General features: G+C 39.3%; 1 protein-coding gene across 2 annotated transcripts; it reads right to left on the bottom strand.

Annotated features, from left to right (window-relative positions):
* Window positions 1-2738: 2738 nt before the first annotated feature.
* On the bottom strand, window positions 2739-24925 carry LOC119651222 (tafazzin homolog). 2 transcript variants are annotated; one of them, XM_038054692.1, is made up of 5 exons: window positions 24622-24925; window positions 4419-4547; window positions 4259-4366; window positions 3797-4185; window positions 2739-3734 (listed from the first exon to the last, which is right to left on the bottom strand). In XM_038054692.1, the coding sequence occupies exons 1-5, from the start codon at window positions 24734-24736 to the stop codon at window positions 3711-3713; spliced, it is 765 nt and encodes a 254-aa protein (XP_037910620.1). In that variant the 5' UTR covers window positions 24737-24925; the 3' UTR covers window positions 2739-3710. The 2 variants fall into 2 exon arrangements, with proteins under 2 accessions (XP_037910620.1, XP_037910610.1); XM_038054682.1 differs by having other exon boundaries at window positions 2739-3717.
* Window positions 24926-25144: the final 219 nt, after the last annotated feature.

Raw genomic sequence — 25144 nt, 5'->3', positions numbered from 1 at the left:
TTAAGGACTATTGTCTTCACCAAATACTGGCCTATCCTGAAGATATCGACATCACGGGAAGAACGATCAGAGATGTACAAACTGCTGTCATCCAAATCGAACAGATTGCGCGAGATCTTAGGCTGCACATTAATGAAGACAAGACGAAGTTCATAACGGAAACGTAAGCACCAAAAAGAACAGAAGTAACAACATCAAATGGCATTGGTCAAATGGAAACAACAAACAAAGGAGACAACAACTTTGAGACCGTTGATAACCAATAACAACTATGACAATGAAATCCGCACGCGATTATTAGTAATCAACATAGCCTATTTCAACTCATACAAACTATTCCACTTGAAATGCCTCACTATAAGCATAAAGTTCTTCCTGCACAAAGCGATGATCTTGCGAGTCTTCATGTATTCCTTGGAGACTTGAGTTCTTAGCAAGAAAAATTGCGGGCAATTAGCCGGGTTCGAGAGAAAAATCCTCCGAAGATGTGTTGGCACCCTACAAGAGAATAGACGAATTCGTTATGTATTATAACAACGAAATTTATGAGCGATAGCACCATCGTCTAGCTGTGGATAAAATTCGCTTGAATACGAGTCACTTAATCCATACGAAAAGTCTATAAGGACAATATCTAAGGTGGAAAAAGAAGAGGTGGCAGACCCGGCCTAAGATGGGTTGATGGCGTAGACCAGGGCGCCAGGTAACTTTCAGGAATATCGAGTTGGTGGCCCTCGGCCCAAACTGTGATGTCTGGAAATCCTTATTAAGGCAGGCATAGGAGTAGCGTAACACCTCTAGGCATAAATCCCGTTCATTTTTGCTTTTACGAAGTCAGTTGCCGGGAGTGCCATAATAGCCTCTTTGGCTTGGCTTCCACATGCCCCTTGCAGCTTTGCCAGACGAATCCTTCACTTACATAGCGATACCGTAATTTTGGTATGATTCGCAAATTACCGCTATGTCCACGCTCGACTCTAGAATAGTTTGTGAGAGCAGTCCCGAGCTGCCTCTCAGTGGTGGAGATTGATTGATATCAACCTTATTTAGCCATGCGATTCAGCTCTCTCTCATATACCGGACACCTGCAATATACCGGTCGTCTACTCCCTCTTTGTCCTTGCACGACATACGTCATGCATTTCGGCATCTGATCTGCATACCCTCATTTATTGTACTCGGTTTTATTTCGCTGATATTAAATTGTTCCTTTAGTCCAACATAAATACCCCCCGCGATTTAACTTCGTCTAGGTCCTTGCATTCGATTATCATTTCCTACTTTCGAACTCAAACCTCCACTTGATCGCCTAGCACCTTTTCCACCTAGCCGGAAAAACTATCCGCCGAATTCTTGCTGGATTTACTTAATTCCAAGATCAGATCGCCTTTCTGCATTCGCCTTATACGACCGCCCAAGTCCGTCAATTCCGCATTCGATTTTACTTTACGAAGGACATTAACGTAGGATACCTTTCTTAGAAATAATAATTATTTCCAGACGAATCCTTTTCTGCCCTCTTGTTGTTTTTTGGTGCCCAGTTTTTTCCATTGTTCGAGTCTTCCCCTTTTGCTAATGCTGAGGCCGTAATCGAGGAAGTACAAACTTTCTCCGAGATTTTTGCCGGACTCAGCTTTTTTCAGTGCAATGGGCTTTTTCCTCTTAGCGGTTGCTGGGTATCAAAGAGTTCACTGATACCATCTCTACTCCATTTCTTTGATGAACTCACATAGTTAATTTATGGATTCTCCCAGTGAAAGAAAGTTACTGCCTTCCACGTTTTCTTTTGCATCAGCAACGTTGATGTCGATTTTTGTCTGATCTCAAAAATATAGGGGCACTCCTTTTGTCAGCCTTGCTGCCAAGAGGACGGAAGAAACTTTAGCATTCTGCAGCCTTTTGTCATAAACGTCTTATGTGTGATGAAAACCAGAAATGTAGTAACGTAGAACTCCGTGGCTCCTGTGTCAACAAGTCTCCTCTTTCCATGAAAAGCATTCTTCCGCTCGAGTTAGCGCCTTCTCTTTTTTGCACTGTCCCGTCAACAAAAATTTGATTCTAAAAACGCGTCGTGCCACTTCCGCTCACATCTTTACTTTCTCTCGCTTCTTCCGTTGAAGGTCCAGAAAGAGATTCGCACAGGTAAGATTTAGACTGTAATCTGAAGGGAAGTACGGGGGATAGGTTGCGATACAGACCTACGAAGTTCCAGCGATTACATCTCTGATTAATTCCAGAAGGACGAAATATTTTAGTTTTCTCTATTACTATTTACTTAGCAAAGTGTGTCATGCACAGTTTTGTCGTTTTCGGTACTGTCTAATTGCACAATTCCCTGGTCGCTCAAAATTAACCTAGGAGTCCGTTGTGCATGCCTCACGTGACCACGTGATATAATCCCCCAATCTAATGCGCGCAGAATTTGTCTTACACACACAACTCAGTTTGAGATTGCCACATCGGAACACCAATATCAGGTCCTGGCCCCTCCATGATATCTGGAAGACCTCTTCACCTGCCATGAAGTACATTATTTATAGAGAAAAACAGCCAAACGCGATTAGAGGTTACCATCATGTGCAACGACCTGCCAGCTGTTAATATTGATGAGAAGAAATAGAAAACTGAAAATTAAACCCATAGATTTGTTGTGTTTGTCATAACCGTCTTTCCCTTCTCCCATTAGACCCAATTTGGCCTTCTTTTGAGATGACAAATGATGGTAAAAATACAAAGAGTTCGTACTTGAATTAACTTTATTGTAATGAAGTGACATGTCCAATAAAATGCAACGATAGCTAACTCCGCTCCTAGCCATTCTCAAAACTAGCCGTCATTGTACTACAGATGACACGAATTAATTAGGTTATCACTATCTATGCAGTTACCGCTATTCGTAACTATAAATAACTTACATAGCGCACAATTATATTCTTGTCAACTTATTTGCAATTTCACTAGCCCTGGAAACTTAAAAAAATCTTCTCTAAAGTACTGGAAATGGATTTCAGGCAAGAAACGAGTTCCACGGAAGCTCCAGCACTCACCACAGGCACATAGACTTGGGGTAAAAAAAATTAACTATCATAAAGGTGTGGTCTTTTCATAACAGTTGATATTCAACTAAAATGGCGATTTACATCGTTCAAAAATGGCTTAATAAATAAATGGTTGAGGTTAATATCAGTCTGTTGCTATCTGCTTCAGAGCACTACGACTTCATGGCGCAAGCATTCAAATGATGGTCTGAAAGATGCTTCGTGTTAACTATGGAAATTCAAATATCGTCCGTCTAGACAAATATAATTGTATCTTAGAAAAATACACAGCAATATTTCGGATATATTAGAGAAATGAGAAATATACAACATCGAAAAGAATCTATGTATATGTGGGGTAGTAAATATATCTAATATTCTGCTATTTGCTGTTGCATTGTACACAATTGCATATCTTGTAAAATAACCCTTCATGTTCTTATTATTGTTCCAAATCAATAAAAATTTCGTTTGTTATCTGCATGCATCTTTTTGTTCTTTCTAGAGAAGTTCTGATTTGGATCGTCTCCAAAATCTTCTCCGGGAAGTCTTGGAAAGCTCTTTTTGGTAGATATCGATTTCAGATTAAAGTAAATTTCCATTATATTTACTATAAACTTATCCTAGTTAACTAAAGTCAACACTTCAAATGCAACATTTCCGTCTCTGGCCTCAATGCCTGGAAGGAAACAGATACTACGATTAGCTTCGTATCTTTTGTTTGTTAAGTGGCTCAGAAGAGAAGGGACAGAACTTACCAATAGTTCCTCTTGTATCTTATCTGTAATTAATTTCCTAGCTTCAGGCTCCTGAACGTTACGTTCTTTAAGACTTTGTACCAAACTACTCAGTTGGATTGGTTTCCCAATGTTGACAGTCACTTTCTTTCCAAATCGGAGATAGTACGGTGGTGTGTTTGGGAGAACGCTATCCATACCCTCATGCCAAATTGGTATGATGATTGGAAGTTTTGGTGACTCATAAATCATGCGACCAACACCCCATTTTAAGCGTATAAATTCCTTTTCCATATTGACTTTTCCTTCGGGGAAAACATGCACCCAGTCTCCCAGTGCAAGCTTCTCAATGCACACATCTACGGCTGGCTGGTAAACGCCACCCCCTCGGACTACTGGTATACACTTTCCTGATAGGTTAGGATAAAATGAAAATATTCAAATATTTCTGATGAGAATCAATTGACACAAATTTCAACTTACCAAACATGAAAAACAACGAGTGATACTTATTGGTAAAGCAAATATCGTGGGCTGTGAGGGACCATCTTATATGATTCTTGCCACAGAGATATTTGGTTGGAAGAATACCTGAAACGAATCTATTATTAGGTGCACTAAGAAATCATCATCAGTCACATACCCCAAAGACCGGGATCATCGAAGCACGAATGATGGTTTGAAACTGTTACAAGGGGCACGCCCTTTGGTCGCTTAGCTATTGCATCGATGAGTATTTGTTTGTTGTACACCCGGGTCTTGTTTAACCATACTGAAAGGAAAAACAGGAAGATGATATAGAAAATTGGAAACATCCTACTATTCTAATAAATTTACAAATTTACACATTCACTAACACTACCATAGGAAGCCGAGGTGGAACTGTTATATTAATCAAATCGCGGCTGAGGCACAAATTCCACAGCAATTACACTTTACTGACTTCTTCAGTATTCTCGGAAATGATTATCTGATTGAAAATCAAGAATAATCTTCTCACACAGTTGTTAAACACCATAAACAAGGCACACGAATAGACAACTTGCGGATTCCTTTGGCGAATACCAAATACTTTATTGGTGAGGTGGTTGGTGGCCAGGCAGCATCTGATAAGTAGTCCTTACCCTTAACGAAACCCGCTGCTCCCAAGCAGAGGTGATGGTTGCTAGCCCAAAACACAGATTTTCGTGGACCAAAAACAGTGGAATGTCTCTTTCCATCAAGTCGATGGCGCACTAAGGACTCCCAATTATCTCAAATTTTTAAAATCAAGCCACAAAGCCTTGATGTTGTTTCTTTAGGACAGCCTCAAGAGTTTGCTTTTTGTGCAATGTCAACAACCAAACACAGCCACTCCAGAGCAGAAAAATATGCCATTACACAAAAAAAAACTAATCCGTGAGCCCTCCTACATCTGATGTGCAGGGCATATTGCGATATTTTGACCATGCGGCATGGAGGAGAATGCACGCACAACTGTGGATGGCTCCATAGAAATTAACATCAGTTATTCTATAAATACACGGAACTAGGGTTTTTTCGCCTGGTTATTCTGCTCTGAGCTGCTCTGATCAACTAAAGTAAAGCGACAAATTCGGGAAGAGCTGCCCAATTTTACCGTGGATCATCAGAACAAGAAATTATTGTTATAATTATCTTCTAATAATAGTATTGTTTCTTTAATGATAAATATATCGGCTATGTCGCTGGAGACATCAGAACTGGAAAGGGAATGCAAGCCGAGTTATAAAAAGGTGATATTAACCAATAATGCGGCATTGGATCAAATGAAAATACAAAGGCGGCGGCAACAGCCGCATTAACAACAGCGTTGGAAATAATAGCCCTGCAGCAGTAACGGCGTCAAGGGCAGCTACCTCACCAAAGGTAGCAGCAACAACGACAATAGAGGAGGTAACAACAACGGTAGCAGAGGCAGTAACATTGGAAACGCCGACGAGATGGAGCCAATACCTCCATCAAAGTCATTTTAAGCAACAAAACGAACAACGGAAGTGAATTTAACTCGTTCATCGAAAAAATTAAAAAAAAAAAACAGGGAACATTGTTAAAATAGTGGCTTCCAGTATTTAACAAAATGAAAATACCTAGGATAAATGTACTGACCGTTTTGAAGGCTCTTAAAGAAGAAAGGAAAGGATTGAAGGACCTCTCTTAAAAACAAGATAACCGATCGAACTCTCATATTTACCGAACCTATAGATAACAAGTCGGAATACCGGAAGCTGGCATTTCGAGTATACAGGTTTTGTGTTCATCTTATGTGAGAAATTTTTTACGCCCATTTTTCCATTCGTATATGACTAAAAGTATCCGGATAGCTGAGTGGTTAGAGCATAGGGCTGTCGTACGGAAGGTCGCGGTTCAAGTATCACTGTTTGTTTGTTTCCCTGCGACCAGCCATTCACGTGAGTTCACTTTGTTGTGCTATTGACGAATTGATATGTTATGATGACGGCATACACATTTTAGAATGCACGAAATTCACACATGTAAAAGTTTCATCTTCTATAACTTTGTTATTAACATTTAGATTTCAAAGTTTTCAAAGTTATGTTTTATGTTATCCCTTTTGCAAGTCCCCAACTTTATATTACTTCTAGCATAAACTTAAGGAGAGTTTCCGGCTAAATTTCTAAAATATGGTAATATACTATTGTTAACTTTATTTGTGCAGATATCGGAATGGGATGCATTTTGAGGCCTAGATTTCATTTAGATACACCATTGTGATTTTTTTCAGATTTTTCGGTTGGGTCGATTCTGAGAACCAGACCTGTTGCACTTTTTGAGGGTCATATTTCGAGCCCTGACTCGCCTACGTTTCAGCCAATATCAAATATGGGGCTAGTTTCGAAAAGTACTAATGGAGCCCTTTTATTTGATACGATACATGGCCGCATTCTGTGAAAAAAATGGAGCCGGAAGGAGAAGAGTGGTTTGCTTTGATGACTACATAAACAAATACTCCTTCATAAAAACGTTCCTTCCTTAATATGTTGTTTTAATAAAGCAAATTGCAGTCAAACGAGGAAACACCTGCTTTTTAAGGTTTTGTGTAAAACAAAACCTTATTAAAATCGGTTTACTGTCTGTTTGTCTGTCCGTCACCCGCATTTTCCCGGATATGGTTATAGCGATTGACACCAAATTTGGTAGAAAGGTGGGAACTGTGTACGCTCACGCATACAGTGAGTTACATCCTTTTACATCGAATTTAAGGGGGGTCCCCAGCCTATAATATAGAGTATGATCTTACCAAGTTTGATGGAAATCGCATTATTACTAACAAAGTTACGCCAAAGTTGTTGCTTCTTTGAAAATTCAAGACTATGAATGTTAATATCATCCGAAAGTGGATACTCTCCCATAATATGTGCACATATTACGTCCTACGCACTAAGAAAAACACAAAATATTTCGTACCTGAAGTGTCCAGCTTCCGGTTTCCCGACTTGTTCTTTCCATATAAAGGACTGATTAGCAAACTCACCCCAAAATGGCAAATTTTATCACCCATTCATCTCAGCCTCATTGATCTTCCAGGCGTAACATGCTGCCGCGTAAGAATCAGTCAACATCTGAGACCTTATCAATATTACAGGGGATCATCTTCGCAGCTGATGACCACTGTCATTAAAAAGCACTAGTGAAGTTGTCGGCCACGCCCCAAAAGGACGTCAGAACACCTGATTGAACCAAAGAGGATGGACGATGAACATAAGAAGCGGAAATTCAGTTGACTATTGCGAGCGATGATTGGCGCATCGCATCTTACCACGTCTCAACAAAGTAAAAGGAATATAGCGTAGCATATAAAATTCATAAGGAATTTCACCATTGTAGTGAAGTGCTCGTTCCACTTCACCACAAATCCAAATTGTATAACATCCGGTATAACTCCACCTTTTGTGGGTGATTTGGCAAGCTCTCAAAACAGAAGTGAATTCATCTTTGCCAGCAATGTGTTCAAACAGGGTAAACTGGCGAGCTTGACTACCCCTGCGAAATTGATACTTACACTCATTCGTAAATCCTGGAAATCTGACATTTCTCTCGAAGAGTGCGAAAAGAAGATGACCGTTAAGATTTCAAACAATAGCACTCGTCTTGAATTCTTCAATTAGAAGGATATTTTCGTGCTCCTTGTTGCGGCAAAAATAACTATAATCATTCTGGAACGTATCAAAGAGCAACTTGAAAACGTGACACGGAGTAGGCTGGTTTTCGCTCTGGAACTGTACTATACTGTACTGACCATATCAGTACTCTTTGGATCGGAATTTAGATCTTTTCGTCCAGGACAGAAGCCCTGCATCAGACGCTGTGCCACCTCCTCCTTGTGAACAGCGTGACCAAAGTGGTTGCAAGCTGGTATTTGCCCTTCTACATACATTTATACACAAGACGTGACTACGAATTATATTCATGATCAAACCCCTCGTAAAATACGTAATCGCAAGTCCTCTTCATCATTTGAAGAAGTTGAAGACTTTTTTCCGGTGTATGAACGAATTTTGCAAACAAAAAAAATGAATCGCAACAATTCAAAATTCAATTTACTGCAACACTTATGACATTCCATATCATCTGAAATGTGTCGACATGCACGATCGCAACTACTTCACTGGTGCACATTCCGATTCAGATGAGGAATCGTTTTTCGAATAATTTTTTCAATGTCTGAACAAAAAAAAAGTAATCATTTTGATAAAATAAAAAAAAATTATTTTAGTCTTGGGCGGCTTAGGCCTAAAAAAAATTTACAATTTTTCGTTATAATTCATACACATGACGTGTTTTTGAATTAATAAAACGGGGCAAATACTACCTTGTAACCACTTCGGTCAGGCTGCTCTCAGGGCACAGGTGAGGCAGCCTCTGATGAGTTGCCTCTGGCTTGGACGAAACCGCAAGTCCTAATAAAATAGGCTTTTTCTTCAAAGTTCAATTTCTCCAAGTTTAGTTACATCATACTAAAGACTTTTTTCACGAAAATTTGATTACTTTCTCTTTAAGAAGTCCATATTTAATGTTTGCAGCCATTTATGTAGATACCATTGCATGTATTACCTGATTTTCATCGGTGTTGCATATCACCCCAGGTTTTTCGAAAAATAATGATGCAGAAATTTTGTATTTTCCTTCCCTTATATGATAGGTCATTTTATATTAAAAAAATTAATTTTTTGGGAGTTTCCCTGAACAACGACAAAAAGTATTGCACCTCACTTCACCTTGCCATTTCAGGATTCGCAAAAGAGGTGTGGCCAACATTTCAATTCAAATTTCAAACATTTCCTTGAAAAGGCAGCGCAATTAAAAAATAATTAAACATCGCACAATACAGCAAATGAAACACTAAGTGAAAAAAGCAACTTGCTATATGGAAAATTTTAATTTGAAATCAAAATCAAGGAACACGTAACCGTTATTAATTAAAACTTCAAACATTTTCATATTTTTGATGTTGATGATTTTTATGTTAATACTTAGAGATAATTGTATGTGTATTGCTACTATTGAAGAAATTGCGGGGAAACATTTCGATCACATTCTCCCAGCAATTTAGTAGATGTTTGATTATTGTTTAGAACATGATCACTAACACTTCACGATCTATCTAACTTCGAATTCATTGACAAAGTTACTAGCAAGTTTTTCACGCCAAATGAGCATTTATCTATACAAGTCCTCGATTTCGCTGGTTTCACACATGCAACATGAAGAACATATAGTTCCCGGACACAGTAGTTACGCTTCTAACGCACATGCGAGTAAGTCTTATTCAATTCTACGGTGTAGGCTGCGTTCAAAAGTGAAATTCCTTCGTGATCTTGTGCGTACTAGAAACCCATAAAGCGTTTGAGACAATAATCGAAAAAGCAATAAAATTTATTGACTACATTCGAAGGTCGCTAATGTAAAATTTGGATGAGTGAATGTGGAACTTTACATCGGGGTATGTATCATAGCTAAATTTTGAACCAGAAGTGATGTAATGGATATTTGTGTTAATAGTCGCAAATAGGACACTGGGTTTGGTAATTTCTGCTTCCAATTTTAAAATTCTAAGAATACCTTGAAATGATTATTTCGTCACTTATGATGTACACACCGAAGGTGCTAATTCCGACGGTCATACATGGCTGCATGCATATGATTGAAATAATTGCTTACATGCGGTTTCTGTATTATAATTGTACTTGTATAGCAAGTTATATGTTATTTCACTTATTTTATATTCAACTTTTTTCCAATATAATTGCAAATGATGTTAGATCGACTCAGCTATTGAGAAAACTTTTAAAGATCGTAGTACGTGAAAAGTACTCATCTTTGATTTCGGAACAAATATGAATGGTATCCTAGACTCACGCTCTCAACACCCGCAACGCTTTCATGAATTGAGATGCGGGCTCCGGAAGCCAGTTCACATTGGGGAGTATCATAACAACCCAATGCTAAGCACTAAAGAGACTTTCGATACCAATGACAAGACTTTCTGTGAAAAATTGCAGTTAATGCAGTTAACATTGTGATTATAATGGGAAATCTGAATGACGATATGATGAAATACACTTGAGGGTAAAAAATCGCAGTGTCTTTAATTTAGATTCAGAACTACATATTTGTTTTATTGGATCTATCCATGTCCATAACACATCGTATTTTTAAAGTGTACAGGGTAGGCTTCCAAGAGGCTTATAAACATAGGCATTTGAGTTTCAAAAGCCCATACAATATAACAAGTCGGGAAACCGGAAGCTGGGCGCTTCAGATATGAAAGGTTTTGTTTGCTTCTTCTGTGAGTATATTTGAGTGCAGAACTATCTCATTTGTATGTGGCCCGTTATGTATCATATATGCATTTAGCATATCAGATTTAGTACTTCGGGTTGTAAATTTACACGGTAAAGACAACTTTGATCTACTGTAACTTTGTTGCTAATAGTATGACTTTATATATGAACTTCAAGGGGGTTTCACTCAATTTTCCCAAAAATATGGTAATATACTATTATTAACTTAATCTGAAAAGATATCCATATGGAGAGTATTTTGAGGCCTGGGCACCATATAGAGGCAGCTTCATGGATTTTTTTCAGATTTTTCGGGTTAGTAGAGAATGGGTCCTTTAAAGAAATCATCACTTTCCACCCCTCCCACTCCCCACCTTTCTAACAAATCTCAAAACTAATGCCGGCTTCGAAAAGTACTAATTAAGACCTGCCCCACATGACTATATTCGGTGAAAAAAATTTCTACACCTCCCTTTTACATGTACTCCCCCTAAATCTCAACGTAGAAGGATATCAATCACTGCATGTCTGGGGGTCCACAGGTCCCACCTTCTCACCAAATTTCGTGTCAATCGGTATAGCCGTTTCTGAGAAAAGTGCCTGTGACAAACAGACATTGAATCGATTTTAATAAGGTTTTGCAAACAAAACCTTAAAAAGGAATTTTTCAGGTATAGGGTTATCATTTGCATATTAATACTTAGTCTATGTGCGTATAAACCGACGAATGGATAAAACACACCGTAAACCTGCTCAAATTGTTGCACTCATAGAATTTGGTGAAAATCAAAGTGAAGTTGTGAATATACACCCTCATATATAAATACAGTAATCCCTCAATATTCGCGATGCTTAAAATACAGAAAATTTCGACACTCAGGATCTATGCACTTGCTTATTCGCGACAAAAAAAAAGGCATCGCTAGTATCGTTTTGAGACTGGAAATGATTTTCCGAGGACAACCGGGCGAACCCTCTGTGTTTGCCTTAGTTTCGATTAAACAAGACATAAATTTTTGCCTAAACGGAAAAAATAGTAATGTCGCTTTCGGAGAAAATTAAGGTCCTAGATAAGTTACGTGCCGGGGAAAGTGTATCATCTGTCGGGAGACTTTTTAACACCAACAAGTCGACGGTGCGTTCCATAAAAAAAACAATCGATCAGAACGAGTGTAGCGACTTAAATTCCAGGCGGTTTAAATTCCAGGCGAGTAAAGGGTCGTTCGAAAAATTAAGCAAGTCGAAATACCGGAAGCTGGCGCAAGGGATTTCCAGGTAAAGCCAATGATGATACATCGATCTTAACCCACGAGCTTTGGAACGAAAACTCAAAAATGAATTACCTGTATTTTAACGAAGCAATAAAGAATCATGGGTTACATGTGATTTATTTCAGGAGTGGTTTGATGCATGTTTTTCCCTAATGTCAAGAAATTTCTTGAACATCCCTCAACTTTGATAGGAGCTCATCCCAATGTTAACCTGATGTTTTTGCCTCCGAACAAAATATCGTTAATTCAACTTCTTGATCAGGGCATAATTACAACAGTTGGGAAAAAATCAACATTGCCCATTGTACCGTTGACATGGACGCTTAACTAGCAAAATTGAAGCCGAGCTCTTTGAATGCATGTGGGGGGAATATTTGACCAGAAGTGGGGGCAACCCTTTTCCGCCTTTAACAAACTAAGAAGCCCATCAAATTGGCAGTGATGGATTCGAAAATCTTAGGCAAGATGAAATTCATGACATCTAGAATCTCACGAATACAATCTAATTGAAGAAGAGCGTTTGGAGGTAATGAACAAAAAAACAGAGGAATCGTTTTATTCTTGTGTTTTAACTGAAGTTATTTTACACCTAGTTCCAAACACCTGAGAAGTTTCAAGTTCACAACAACGTCTTGTTTAAAAAGCTGTCGAACACGATCCATTCATCATGAAAAGTTTGAAATTTAAGCGGGATATCGGGGCTGCTATCACATCTTACGACGAATTTCAAAAGTGACACACGCAGTCGGCCAAACAGGCTCATATAACAGAATTGTACTCCCTCAACGAGCAAAGATTAATTTCAATTTAAATTTTGAATTGAAAATAAAAGGTTTTTAAAATAATAATTAGTAAACTTCATTTACTTGTACCTTGTCTTGCATATACGTAGTTGTGTATATATCGTCTACCTCGTTGCAGTTTTGTAATGTTGGTACACTCTTCATATGAACGTATGTGAAGTTTCATTTCAATCTGTCAGTTCATTCTTTGTTTACAAGCCATTTAGTATCGGTGTGTCACAGTATTTTGTATAATGGAAAAAGTCAAGAATAGTGCAGTAATTGAATTTTTGTTTTTGGAAGGTCTAAAGGGAAAGGAAAGGAAATTTATGAATGAATGCTGAAATTGTATAAGGATTGTTTGCCTTCAATTAGTACAGCACAAAGATGGTTGCTGAATTTATACGTGGTCGTACAAACCTTGAAGACGATCCAAGTCAAGGACGTCTAAAAACAGCAACAACACCAGAAATTATAGAAAAAATGCAGGATACCGTAATGGAGAATCTTCGAGTGACTGAAATAAATTTAGTAGAAGCCTTAGGCATCTCATTAGGTAGTGTAAGTAATATTTTGACTGAAGTATTGGGTTTCTGAAAGCTGTGTGCACAATGGGTGCCGCATTCGCTAACAATGGAAAAAAAGCACATTCGAATGCGACTTTCTCAGCAATATTTAGAGCGTTTTCGAAGATATAAAGTGGATATTGTGGGTCGATTCATCACTATGGATGAGACTTGGGTCTAGCACAATGATCCTGAATAAAAACCAGAGGCAAAGAGTGAAGTGAACCTGGTTCTTCGGTTCCGAAACGAGTTTGTGTCCAGAAATCCAAAAAGGTGTTGCCATCAGTTTTTTCGGATGCGAAAGGAATTTTGTTTGTGGATTACTTGCAAACTGGTAAAACAACAAACTCTGAATATTAATGTAATCTTTTAGACCAGCTGAAAGAAAAAATTCGTGAAAAAAGTTCAGGTTTGCAGAAGAAAAAAATTCTCTTTCATCAAGACAATGTATCGTGTAACAAGAACATTTTGACAATGGCGGAAATCCATGAATTCAAGTTCGAATTGTTGGAGTATCCACCGTATTTACCCCTAGTGAATTCCATCTGTTTCCAGTCCTAAAAAAATCATGCGTAGAAGATGTTTTTCATCGAATGATGAGGTCATAACAGCTGTGAAAGCGTATTTTTCAGCCCTTCCAGATTCTCACTTCAGGGATGGGATTCATAAATTGGTATCTCATTGATTGATGTTCACAGAGACTACCCTGAACAAGAAAGTGTATTTCAAACCATAAAATTGTGTTTTTCTTATCGAATCGCAAAACTTATTGAACAATGGTATCATGGAAAGTAACCCCCCTTTTTTTGCAAATAAAAATAGATTCAACATTCGCGGGGTTTCTAAGGAACGTAACCCTCGCGAATGTCGAGGGATTACTGTACTCATTTAGAAAGATTTGTGATTTGTACTGTGTCAAGTATGAGATATTCCAACAAATATTTTCCCAAAATACGAAACTTCCATCGACTAAAAGCAATTCGAGTTAGAGGTTGAATTTTATATAGGAAATTGACGGGAACGCCAATGAAAAGAGAAAAAGTTCGAATTAGAGAATAATTCGGTTAAATGTAGTATCTTTAGGTCGGTACTGGAATGAGTTTTCAGTTAGATGAAAAAACATTGACACTTCAATAAAAAGATAAGAAAAGCCGTTGAAAACAGGCATGTGCGATGTTTTGCTCTCGAGTGTATGATTTTGATGAACGCAAACTTTTGCAATTTTTACCACCTCCTCATGGAGTTCTCCCATTCGAAAGGTTATGTTTTGACTTTTGTTAATTTGATTATACCAAATTGTAGCGAATAAGCCACCTTTTATGGAAAATTCTGCCATTTGGCGAATATGTGAACAATCTGTATTAATATTTCACTATGCCGCGAAATAGCCAATCAAATCAATCATATATTACAAATCGTATCGCTTCTTTTTTTACAGGTAACTTGCCAAAATTTAGAGTTAAAAAAAAACATCTCTTTATCATGCCAGTTGCTATTATTTTTATTTAGGCGGACTTTTTATTCATACGCGTATACAGGTCCAAATTAAACCATGTGTAACAATGCTGGCCATACAGATTAATCGGCTACCGCGAGGAAATTTCAAAGATGTTCTGATCGAGTGTGGAACCCATCGGGAACTCGTTTTTCTTCCATTCAATTGTTCGTAAACAATTTAGCTTTTGCCAGGCCTCGATATGAAAGCAACATGTCTATTAGGTTCTTTTAGATCGTGAATAGCCGCGACGTTTCTGTGAAACTACAATCGTGGGAAGTCACCCATGATTTGTACCTATCAAAATATTTCGCTTGGTGCGGGATTTAATGCAGTGACCGCGAAAAATTGTTCTCCTATCGGCCGTTATTATTAGTGCAAAAAGTTGAAATGGCTGCAAATTATAAACAGTGAAAAAGAAAAGTTGCTGCCCGAGAACCGTCGTGAATCATAATCATACGTTTGGTGATCTTGAAAAAATCTTATTCAACCTTTGATGTAGCTAATGCATGGTGTGTTATAAAAATGAATTAGGAAACCCAGGTATCAGCCATATGGGTGAATCAGCAGTGTTTGTAAAGATTCCCTAAACTTAAAATTCACATAAACCAAAAATTGTTTGATGTGATCTTTACGCTTCTAACAACAATAAGCGGGCCAAAATTAGCAACTATGCATGATTTAAAAGCCATCAACCAGGCATGCATTGAATGTAATTTTACATTGCCAGTCGGAACCAGTACTGACACTTATTTAGCAAAAAGTAGACACTAAAAATTAATGTGAACCATAAAAATGAATTTACAATTCCTTCTTGCTATGCATTTTACACTTCTAAGAAACAGGTTATCTGTGTCTGCATTTTTTACTTCTCACTGTGAAATTACGCGCTTAAAATGATGAGCACTATAATAATATGATCCAGTGTATACGGCGCGACTTCCGATGTTGAAAAAGATATTTTTCTCTCTGAAAATTATATTTCGATTTTAATAGGAATGATAAGTTGATCTCTCGGAGTTTTTTTGTTCAGCCACTGACAATTCATCAATTCTTTGAGTTTCAGTTGGCTTGTGGCGAACTTCAAATGAGGTTAATTGTTTTTCAGATTGATAACAAGTCGGAAAACCGGAAGCCAGACGCTTCAGCTATGAAAGGTTTTGTTTGTTTCTTATGTAAGTATATTTGAATGCAAAACTATCCCATTTTTACGTAGCCCGTAACGCGCGTGATATTTAACATGTCAAACTACTCATTTTAACGTGATATTGGTAATTAGGAATTTGGGTTGCAAAAAATTCACAAGGAAAAGACAATTTTGAGCTACTATAACTTTATTAGTAAAGGTACGATTTTGTTAAAAATGTGGAATATCATATCACTGACACTAAAGTCTATATCACTGTAAATTTTTGTGTTTTTCGGTTGGGTCGTTTCTGAGAATGGGTCTGTTAAAGAAATCGTCATTTTCGTCCCGACCCCCTTTTGCATGCATGAGGACCCTCTTTAAAATCAACGTAGATAGATGTAGGTTACATGCAGTAAGCGTGGGGGCGTTCACAGTTCCCACCTTCTCACCAAAATTTGTGTCAATCGGTTTGTCCGTTCCTAAGAAAAGTGTGTGTGACAGACAGCCATTAACCGATTTTAATAAGGTTTTGTTTTACAAAGTCGAACAAAGCTCCGAGTTACAAACTTTGAAATGCACGTTACACCAAGAAACCTGAGAAATATTACAACCCTCTCTGATGTCTTTCCGGAGAACTACTCCTTCTATCTAATTCAGACTTACAGCATCCAGATGCTAAAATCAGAGAAGGTTGACACGAAGAAGAAGTCGAAAAGATAAATGATTGATAAAATCCCCAGTAAAGGCAATCGCTCCGAGTGTAGCAGTGGCAAGGTTGTAAATATAATAGCCAAAATAATCCTAAAACTTCGTTAAGGAAGATTTTAAAAAAACTGATTGTTAAAGAGCAGACTGTTTTCCGTATGACCGAGCCACCTAATTTACTGTAACAATTGCGATATTGTCCGACAACCATTTCACTTATAATATTGAAGAAAAATATTTGTGCATTACCATGTAAGTGTCGAAATTTATTTGCATTTTATCCTACCTGTCGGCGAAACTCTCCCCACTACCGATTTCCCAGACATTTTTTATTGCTTAAGATTCAAATTTTTGGCGAGCAATGCAACACAATTAATTGTTTGGGCTGAATCTATCTTCCGTCTATACCATCATTGCTTCACTAATAAAACTGCGAAGTGATTACCTCATTTTGTTTGTGAAATTTGTAGTGCCAGTATGTCATGAAACCATAAGATAAACATCTTTGTTATATATTTTCATATGATTATGAACTATTCCATTTGTCTCTGGACAAAATTTGTTTTATTCATCTTTTTGAAACCCGAGTTTTGTAATTCCAGCGTAAATCAAAGATAATTCCTTTTTAAGGGTTTGTGTGAAACAAAACCTTATTAAAATCGATTCAATGTCTGTCTGTCACAGGGGATTTATTCGGAAAACGGCTGAACCGATTGTTACAAAATTTGGTGAGAACATGTGGTCTGTGTGTCCCTTTACATGCAGGGAGTGGCACCATTTTGTGTTGAGTTTGAAGGGGGCTTCCCATACGTGCGAAAGGGGGATGTAATCTTTTTTTTCAGAGAGTATGGCCATGTGGGGTATAAAATGAAAGTTCATCTTACAACCGTGTAGCTGTTTGAACACAATCCAACTATTATTAACATATGTATATAGTGAACTTATTTGAAAGACGGGGACCATAGAGACACTTTCGCTTTCCTTTTTTAGGTTTTCTTACTTATTTGAATATCAGTATCAATTACTGGAGACATGCACGTGTGTGTATATGCTAATGAATTTTGCGGGTAGATTACAATGAAATGGACGTGTGTTAACATATGTGCACTTTCGTGCAGAGAGTAAAGTGGAAATGCGTGAAAATGCGTTGGATCAATTTCGAGCACAATATTTATATCATTAATATGCATGTACATACGCAAATTTTTTTGGCAATATATGACTGAATATTTTGCATTCTTAGCTATGTACGAATGGAAAAACGCACATAGATGAACACAAAACCTTTATACCTGAAGCGCTGTGCTTACAGTATTCCGACTTATTTTCTACTTAAAGGTCGCCTATGATAGAAGACGTGGCAGACCCTCCCTCAGATAGAACGATGACGTAGGTCGGGACGCCAGATAGCTTTTAACGATATCGAATTGGTGGACTACGCAGCAAACACTGTCTAGAGGGAGTGACAGCAGTGCCCAGGAAGCCAGACAGCTGTTAGGGATACGAATTGGTGGACTACGAGCAAATCGAGTAGTTTGGAGTTCCTTATTACGGCATTCCTAGGTCGTATACCGGTTGTTGCGCCGTTGATGATACTGAAACCACCATGAAATGACGATTGTAATGTAATTCTCCAAGGTGACATTTTCGTCCCCAACAGCCATGAATCATTTGTTTGGGAAATTTCAAAAGTGCATTCACATATTCAGAATTCTCTATTCTTCGACTGAAATGTTAATATACAACTTCTTATTTTCCGCATATCTATCTATTGCCGATTCGTGAATTACATCAAAACCGAGGAGTCCTTTTCACGCGGAACCCGTATGCTACCAGAAAGATGGAAAAAAGTAATGCCCACCGATTGACAATCTTTGGAATAATCGCAATGCAATCATTTTTTTTCAAAATAAAGGTTCAATTTTAAGAAAAAAATTAGTACTTTATGAAGCCGATATTAGTTTTGACATTGGTTGCAAAGAGGAGGATTGCGGGGATCCTAAATGAGTCAGTTACTTAGAGGAGCCGTTCTCAGAAACTACCCAACCCAAAATATGGTGATCCATACACATGATATCTAGACTTCAAAATACAGTCCATACCATTACCTGCTTAAATAAAGTTAGTATTATATAGTATATTACCATATTCATTATAAGTATGTGTTTTAGAAACTAACTGGTATTGTGTTCTTTTTAGTAACGGTCTTTAGTAACGCCGTCGGAGCTGTTTGAATGGCTGAATTATCATCATAAAGCCTCATCTTACATCGCAATCTTCATATTAGAAACAAGAAAATAGTCTTACAGTCAAACAGAATAAGCGAGTTGCTTCTAAAATAGCGTGGCTCGCCATTAAGAGGATGTCGGAGTCAGGATAACTCATTCTTAAATAAAATTTTATAGTCTTACAATGACATATCAGACGGCAAATAAGCAAGGGGTTTTTGTCTTCGTGTAAATCGTGTGGAACAAAACTTGCACAGATTTTTTTCCCGCCCAAATCTTGAATCAAAATTTGACAAACTCTTTCTCTATTCCTTATTAATTATTCAGCCAACATTCTCACAATGAATCGTCACGACCAGATACCATCTGGAACTTTCCTTAATTTAGAACGCCTTTCTTAACCGTATCGTTTAATCCCTGCGATTCTCTCCCTCTGGTGCTGACAATAGATATTATAATTATTCGTTTCACAGGCGTAGGACAACTCATTCACTTCCACCCATAGCAACAAAGCATTGCGTTCTTATTCTTCAATCCCAATTTTACTCCTTACGCAATCTTTTTGCTTGGCATTATCACATGTAGGCTCGTTCCTCGACAGCGGTATCAAGGGTTACCGGAATGTTCGCTTTCTCCAGCTCGAGCGGGAGTTCCACCAATATAAGCTTAACATTCTGGACTTATGGGAAGTAAGATGGTGGGACTCTAGAGAGTACTCCTCACTCTATTGTGACCGCAATGGGTGCTCTCTTGACCTAGGAGCCTCTTGTCCACAGGATGCGGAGAACTTCAATTGACCATCAATCTTCAACGCTCAAGTTGTCAAAGGCGTATTCGAAAACCTTGAAAAGAACATTCTTCACCATCCATCATATTATTCGGGTCCTGCGTAAACGGATTTCCATCTCTTCCGCTCCCTCGCGAATCAAAAACTGACTCAACGGCTTCTTCGACACACGACAACGGACAGAGTTTGGCGAAAAATGGGAACTGGTCGTCAGCATTAAGTGCGAATTTATTATTAATTTTTCTGTTACTGTTTTTGTGGGAGTATAAATTATTTTGAAGATTTTTTTTCGTAAAATTGAACCTTTATTTTGAAAAAATGGTTGCAATGCGATTATTTAAAATACTATCCATCGTTAGCCACTACTTATTCCCATCTTTCTGGTAGAATACGGAATCCGCGTAAAAACAATTGTTCGGTTTTCGATGAAATCCGCGAATCGACCCATTTTTTGGTTTCCTTATAATAACGAATGTGATGGTCAGCCAGGCCATGCGTCATTGATCCGAAATGGTGGTAATCCAAAGGTGCAATGTCTGGGTTGTATGGTGGGTGGAGTAGCACACACCATTTTAATGCTTCCAACGTATCTTTGACGGGTTTCGCAATATGTGGCCGAGCATTATCATGCTGAAAAATCACTTTGTCATGTCTTTTGGAATATTCTGGCGGTTTTAACGCACCCCCGTGATAGTTTCGGTCTGATCGAGCAATTCATAGTACACTCTTCTGATCTGACTGAATACAGAGTATGAACTACGATCCGTGATTATTTGTATTTGCGTTGCTATTGATGCATGTCCGCGGTAACCATATAATGTTTTTCTCGTGAAGTTGTCGCAGCGGATGTAATTTCCATCGCATAATTTAAATCAATCAACCCTGATGCGAAGTGAAGACTATAAAGTCTAAAAAAACTGAGAATTTTAACAAATAAGTTAATACAAGATTCATTGACTTTGTGGTGATATGAATTTCGACTGGTCTGCTATTTACAACTAGTAATTGCTTGGATTTTTCCAGGCCCTAGAGCCGTCATTTAAATATTTCAAAGAGAATGGCCTTTCGTGCCATCAGTTGGTACTAAACTTCTATCATCCTTAACATAGTTCACATAAACCGTTTCAATTTCAAGATCATTTCGTGCTTAGTTTCAAGCTGGTGGTGAAGGAGCTCAATAAGGAAGATCCTCCACCCGTTTCCTGGAGGATCTGGAGGCGACGTCTGAAGCCAAGCGGTAATCAAAACGCCAAGCCAAGGTGTGACTACCATGCGGAGGGCTGAATGGTCACAGGGGTTAAGATGTGGCCGTAAACGGTGAACTCGTGGTACCAGGCGACACCCAGTTTCAACCAGCCTTGTTTCGTAAAAAAGGGGCTATTCCTGGCTCAACCTGCTTTCCCCGATAAAACTGAGGCCATAGCAGCCAATTATGAAAAAACAAAAACCTGTTGAACAAATACGATTAAACCTCGATCATGACGATCCAACCCCAAGTGAAGGAGCAACTCTAAGCTCATCGATGGAGAACCTGAGTCTAGACCAGATTCTCCACTTACTCAGGTGGGAACCAATCTAACTGGGACCCAGTCCTTAACGGACGAGCCGAAGCAGGTCTCTTCTGCCAGCACTCCTGACCCCAGACTCCAATTGGCGCCTACTGCTGATGCTAAAGTCTTCTCCACAGGTAAGCAACTGGCCACGGACAGCAAACAGCCTTCGGGCAAACCGCTTCCGGGCAAAGCATAACGCAAGGGCTGCGCCAAGATTAAGGGGAAAGGATTGTTCAGGGCACCTGCAACTAAGGGGAAACCGAAGCGGCAGCGGTCCTCGGACGATCCTAACTCTTCAACACAAAAGACAGCAAAGAGGGCTCGGCCAGCAACGGCTTCATTTGCAACCAAGGCTATCGAAGCCGATGGATGGGTTTTTATGACGACTCTAATCCATCCGGTTACGATACTGAGCAGAGCGAACACCTTAGGAGGAAACTCCTCCTAGCTGTAAGGACTGCACCTTCACTCTTTGCTTTGAATCGGTAGGTGTATACCGCAAAATGTTACGGCTAAACTTTGTCGACGGAGACACAAACCAATGGCTCAGTCAGTACTGCCTCTCCCTCCCTCAACGATGTGTGAGAGGGTGCGCGATTAACCCTGAAAAGGGTCTCTAAACTACCATCGTTAAAAAAGTGCTTCCTTTGGCTTCCAGAAGAAGAGCGGAAAGTTTCTGGGGTTCTGGAACAACTTGGTGTGCAGAATAACCGCAATACTTCCACCTGGATGCTACAAGACAGCAAAACAAGAGAGCCGATAGGCCGGGAACTTTTCTCACTATCGGCGTTCTCGAACCAGATGTTAAGAAGGTTCGGGAAAATCGATCTGCCGCCTCTACTACGGGCTAAGGACCGTCACGTTACAAGTGTCTACTCCTAAAACCATTGAAGAGGACGTGCAGCCCTCGGCATCTTCATCTGAAACGTAGGTGAGGTGCCACATTTCCCAAATAAATTTGCAGTATTGTAAAGCGGCAACTGCACTTATCAGTCGTCGGATCAATAGCTGCAAGACAAATATATACCTTATACAAGAACCGTGGGTTGTTCGTGAAGTAGTCAGGGGGCTAAACTTCCAACATGCTGACCTGTTATATGCCAATGGAAGCGATCGACTCCGCTCCTGCATGGTAGTCTCAAAAGAGTTCCAGGATAATTTGGTTAACAACCTATGTGATGGCGACACTACATCGGCTAAACTAACCATAAAAAGTCAACAGGGAGATAAAGAGATACAATGGTGCTCTGCATATTTCCCCTATGACACAGAAGAAGTTCCCAGTGGAACATCTATCAGAGCTATCTAATATACCAAAAGTAGAGGCATGGGGTCAATAGCAGGATGTGATGTCAACGCTCACCACATATGCTGGGAAAGTTCCAACTTCAGTGCAAGAGGACCGAGACTACTGGAGTATCTAGTAGGAACCGATTTGCAGATCCTTAATTTGGATAATGAACCCACTTTCGTCAATGTGATCAGGCGAAAGGTCATCGACATCAGGATGGTATCACCTGACATCACGGCTCTGGTCAGAGAGTGGAGAGTATCAAACGATGTCACACTCTCGGAACACAGACCCATTGATTTCGTAATGGGCATGGATCCACCTACACCCATTCCATTTCGGAATCCGCGGAAGACAGATTGGGTGACGTATAAAAGAGAATCGAGCGCCCGAGTCCTTTATCCTTGTTGATTTTTAAGCGAAAACATAACATCTTTATCACTTCAAGCAAATGGTTTGGTTTGTGTTTTTCATGCTGTATGTTAACTCCTTGAACGATTCGTATTGGAACTAATCAAACTGTCTATTTTAATGCTAGGCGTTTTTAAGTAAATCCTTAGGAAGACGCATGATTTGCAAATATTCCTTTGAATTGGATATTACCTGAAATGTAGTAAAATTATTGCGAGCAACATGGTAGCATGTAATCCAATTGTACACCACAGATCGTGCATGTCAGCGCGGGAGCTAAGCGATAATCTACACTCCCCTGCTATAGCTAATGCCCAAATTTGAAATATCAGCTGGTGCCCGGCTATGTAGTCACTTGCATTTTAAATTCTGCCAATATTTTACTTTGAACAAGAGAGGAACTTATGTACATAGACATTCACAACAATTTTGCTTTAGCAAATTGCCGAATTCTATTACTGGACCTAACATATACGTAATGTAAGAATGTAATAAAATTTGGCGCTCTTTCCTCGTATTCTCTTCTATTAGCAGAAGCCCACACTATTGTACATTGCGCCATTCACAGTTCATTGATGGAAGCCGTAGCCAAAGCCCAACAATATCTGCCACATGAGTTAATCCACTTAGTCCATTAGGAGGTGGTTACTTCAACAAACCGATTAATTGGTCTGGTGAAGTGGCGTGATATGCGTTACCTTGTGCTGACCATAACGCATTCCCAACAGGTTGGCGAGCTGCGCCGTACAATAAACAAACAAAGCACGGCATGCATGGGGCGCAGAAGCGTAACAATGCACGTGAGAAAATAAAACCAGAACCAAGCAAGCAGACAACAAAGCAAACGGCGTGTTTTCTTGGTGCCACACGCGAACAACGGCAACAATGACTGATTTCATGAAATTATTATCATTAGTGGGGTCGATTACACTTTTCGGCATCTTCCTATCTTATCGGTTCTTCACGTGTTGTTGTTTATTTTACTTGCACTTAACTCGGGCGAAGTACACTTAACCGTAACGAAGCCATAAGAAAGGATCAGGTGAGAACACAGACAGTGTGAACCATACAAGGTACACTGAGAATTACTTAATGAGAAGTGATTTAATTGATAGTCGTGCCGATGCATAGACTGAGTACTATTACAAGCAATTACACAAAGGGGGAAGAGTGTCATAAAGTAGAATGAAACGAGCTTACGAATGCAGTCTACTTGGAGAACAATAGGAAGTGCTGATGTGAACAGATGATTCACTTGACAAGGGAACTTTGGGGAGAGTGAAATTGCACATTTGCATCCACTGATAAGGAAAGTAAGAGTCGGCCTCGTTGTCCGCTACTGTACTAGTCCATTCACGAGATCCGGTGCAAACGTGTGTATAATCAGTAGATAAAACGCGGCAAAAATCGACACGGCCTTGGACTTTGTGAACAGGGGCATTGAGGGTGGGAATGTCAACTCTCATCTCACGTCCTGCTGATCCGCGCCCAAAATAGTCATCCTTTGCCCATACTTAGATCACAATGGACTATGAAACCGTCCAAATCTCACGTGTACAAAACTCTGCAACGCAACGTCCTTGCGCCGCGCAATTATGTCAATGTTGTTATTGATTGTGCAAAACGTAAGCCGGTGCCAAGGCGACAGCGCTCGCTTTTCACTTGCATCAATCAGCCCAGCAGAGCTGATTCGTCCCTGATCAATAATGCAACTGTCACCCGCGAAACTCAAGAGCACTTTTGTCCTGGCCGCAGCACTACGGAGTAACTTAGCACTCGGCTAATGACACAAAAGTCCACTTACCTATGATGATTTTGCTAAAAAGCCCAACAGCAGCGACCGTCAAAGTGCTCGCGAAGTGCCAAAACCTCGAAGGCCGTCTTAGGCGAGGGAATACCCAGTCGATGCAGCTCTGCATTCTGTATGACGCACGAGTCGTTGTCCTGGAAAATCTACGCACATCTCCAGTAATTGAACTCTCGAAATCTGTCGCTCGAGGGCAACAGATTCAATAGCAAAACTATCGAAAGAATAAACGGCACCCCCACCTCGAAAGCCAACTGTCTGTCAGTCCTAGACGTAAGCGAACTAATGTAATGGCGTGATCAAGATTCAGCGCAAATGTCAAAACCATGCGTTGGACCGCGTTGTTGCTCGGTTCCATTCCATATTGTTCCGTTCCGGTAAGTTTGCTGGCTTGGATTTTTTGTAACGAATTTTATAGAGAAAGATTGATATACGACGTAATTAGTAAACTAATCGTGTTTCATTCGCATGAGATTATATTTATAAGTTGAACTTTGACAGCAAAACTAGTTGTTCATAA

The sequence above is a fragment of the Hermetia illucens genome, chromosome 1 (genome assembly GCF_905115235.1).
Source record: "Hermetia illucens chromosome 1, iHerIll2.2.curated.20191125, whole genome shotgun sequence".
NCBI classification, from domain to species: domain Eukaryota; kingdom Metazoa; phylum Arthropoda; class Insecta; order Diptera; family Stratiomyidae; genus Hermetia; species Hermetia illucens.
Note: the sequence above shows the minus strand (reverse complement) of the source record. Positions and strands in the feature narration are given on the sequence as shown.

Excerpts from the sequence above, each read along its gene's own strand:
- LOC119651222 (XM_038054682.1), bottom strand. The coding sequence starts at position 24,736 with ATGCAGAGCTGCATCGACTGGGTATTCCCTCGCCTAAGACGGCCTTCG. Across the intron at positions 4,548-24,621 it reads TTTTAGCAAAATCATCATAG|TATGGTTAAACAAGACCCGG; the intron begins GTAAGTGGACTT and ends TTTTCCTTTCAG. Across the intron at positions 4,367-4,418 it reads CGATGATCCCGGTCTTTGGG|GTATTCTTCCAACCAAATAT; the intron begins GTATGTGACTGA and ends GATTCGTTTCAG.